Source organism: Penaeus japonicus, unplaced genomic scaffold (genome assembly GCF_977035675.1).
Source record: "Penaeus japonicus unplaced genomic scaffold, GWHDUDI00000001_assembly GWHDUDI00000010, whole genome shotgun sequence".
NCBI classification, from domain to species: domain Eukaryota; kingdom Metazoa; phylum Arthropoda; class Malacostraca; order Decapoda; family Penaeidae; genus Penaeus; species Penaeus japonicus.
The window spans coordinates 21,134,991-21,137,490 of NW_028234412.1; the positions used below are offsets into that span (position 1 = coordinate 21,134,991).

The 2,500-nt window shown below is 40.4% G+C and overlaps 2 protein-coding genes across 2 annotated transcripts in view; both read right to left on the reverse strand.

Moving 5' to 3' along the window:
• LOC122254818 (uncharacterized) overlaps positions 1 to 2,500 on the reverse strand; it is a 520,719-nt gene that overhangs the window by 274,052 nt on the left and 244,167 nt on the right. The window lies entirely within an intron of this gene.
• The window catches only part of LOC147471148 (uncharacterized), a 630-nt gene continuing 481 nt past the window's right edge, over positions 2,352 to 2,500 (reverse strand). Inside the window, exon 2 of the mRNA XM_086540424.1 lies at positions 2,352 to 2,500. This exon is cut by the window's right edge and continues 251 nt beyond it. Coding sequence (XP_086396550.1) covers positions 2,385 to 2,500 — 116 coding nt within the window. The 3' untranslated portion in view covers positions 2,352 to 2,384.

Here is a 2,500-nt window from a genome sequence, read left to right on the forward strand (position 1 = left end):
GCTTCGATGCATTCTAACGTCATATTGCACAAGCAACAAACTTGCAATAAGCTATTAGTCTAGAACAAAGGTCTCCCTGCTCAACTTTGATTAAAGACAGGAAAGTTTGCTACACATCCCTCCATGAAAGACTATACACATTTTTACCTAACAGTCTACAGTGCAGACTCACCCTGCCATTCCGACACATATGATCAAACCAAAAGAAGATAAATATTGGGGCAAATGAGTAAAGAAACCAATGAGTCTATATCTGGATGAATATTGATACAAATAAATGATGATATAAAAACAAATAGAGGATCAAACGGAAGAAAAAAAAATACCAAAACCATACTGAATAAGTACACAATGAGTAATCAAACCCAGGACTAAATCTATACCTTAAATGAACAAACACACACACCTCCAAACTCCTAAACCCTCCTCCTATAATAAAGAAGGCTTCCGCGTGCAGTGGAGGGCGAGGTCTGAGCTCTGTTAAACGTGACTCCAGACGGATTTAGCGAAGTTAACAGGCTGCGCCCGAGAGGATATCGCCCTGCATAGCACAGGGAAACGAGATACAGAAAAAGACACGGAAAGAGAGAGAGACAGACAGAGAGAGAGGGGGGGGAGGGGGAGAGAAGAGAAGAGAAGAGAAGAAAAGAAAAAAAGAGAGAGAGAGAAGAGAAGAGAAAAAAGAGAGAGAGAAGAGAAGAGAAAAGAGAGAGAGGGAGAGAGAGAGAGAGAGAGAGAGAGAGAGAGAGAGAGAGAGAGAGAGAGAGAGAGAGAGAGAGAGAGAGAGAGAGAGAGACCGAGAGAGAGAGAGAGAATAGAAGAGAAAGGACGAGAAGATAAGAGAAGAGAGAGAAGAGAAGAGAGAGAGAGAGAGAGAGAGAGAGAGAAGAGAGAGAGAAGAGAAGAGAAGAGAAGAGAAGAGAAGAGAAGAGAAGAGAAGAGAAGAGAGAGAAGAGAAGAGAAGAGAGAGAGAAGAGAAGAGAAGAGAAGAGAAGAGAGAGAGAGAGAAGAGAAGAGAAGAGAGAGAGAGAGAAGAGAAGAGAGAGAGAGAAGAGAAAGAGAGAGAGAGAGAGAGAGAGAGAGAGAGAGAGAGAGAGAGAGAGAGAGAGAGAGAGAGAGAGAGAGAGAGAGAGAGAGAGAGAGAGAGAGAGAGAGAGAGAGAGAGAGAGAGAGAGAGAGAGAGATAGAGAGCGAGAGAGAGAGAGAGAGAGAGAATTATATAAAAAGCAGAGAGGTGGGAGGAAGACAAGAGGTGAAGGATGAGAAAGTAGGCGAAAGGGGAGTTGAGGAACAAACAGACAGACAGGAGGAAGCAGAAAAAGAAGAAAGTAAAAATAGATAATTCTTACCAGCCTCTTGATTATTTTCCTTTTTCCGGCTCCTTCTGCGCATACTGGCCTGAGTCTTGCGAGGAAAAAAACGTCTCATTAAATCCAAAATCGTAATACGATCCTGGGTTTTTATAAAAGAGACTCTCCTTTTTTCGCAATCAAAAAATCGTCGTTAGCAGTTTAACGTTTTCGTCATTATGCACGGAGGTCTGGAGGGTTCCGTTCACCATAGAGTCGGGCTCTGTGCCAAAGTACGGATATCAATTTCTAAATTTGACTTTCAAACACACCCTTATAAATGCACACACACACACACACACACACACACACGTGTGTGTGTGTGTGTGTGTGTGTGTGTGTTGTGTGTTTGCGTGTGTGCGTGCGTGTGTGCGTGCATGTGTCTGTACCAGTACAAAACTATGAATAGATATGTCATGTGGAACAAATACCTATATTGGGTTTTGTATGCATTTTGCTTTGAGCTTCCAATATCATTTATATTCATCAGTCCCGGGCCATTTGGGAAAATATATGTAAGATGATTAGTAAAACGGCAGGACTAAATGTATGTAACTTTTTGTGCATATGTGTGTGTAGGCCTATATATAAATATATAAATATATATATATATGTATATATATATATATATATATATATATATATATATATATATATGTATATATATGTATATATATACGTATATATATATATATATATATATATATATATATATATATATACATATATATAAGTGTGTGTGTGTGTGTGTGTGATAATAATAATAATAATAATAATAATCGGTTTATTGTATTTCATGCAGCCAGTGGCTGAAAATATACATAGTAATACAGAAAAGAGACAAAGTATATAAACATAACAAAGAATATAAACAGCAAACAACAAAAACTAACAGTCTATAGGGAAGAAAAAGGAACAAAACAAGCAAGAGAAACAAAAGCAAATGCAGGTAGAGTAAACTAGGAGTATTGGACTAGTAATTGTGGACTCGGGGGGGTGAGGTGGGTGGTCTGTAGACTAGTGTTCGTTGAAGAGTCAGACTAGAGTGGGAACTGTGCTCCGGTGGTAGCGGTCAGTGCGGGCCCTGATGGGCACCAGTTTGTTGGCGGCGCGTAGGGCCCGGCGAGGCGGCGGCGCGTCGGGGGGCAGCA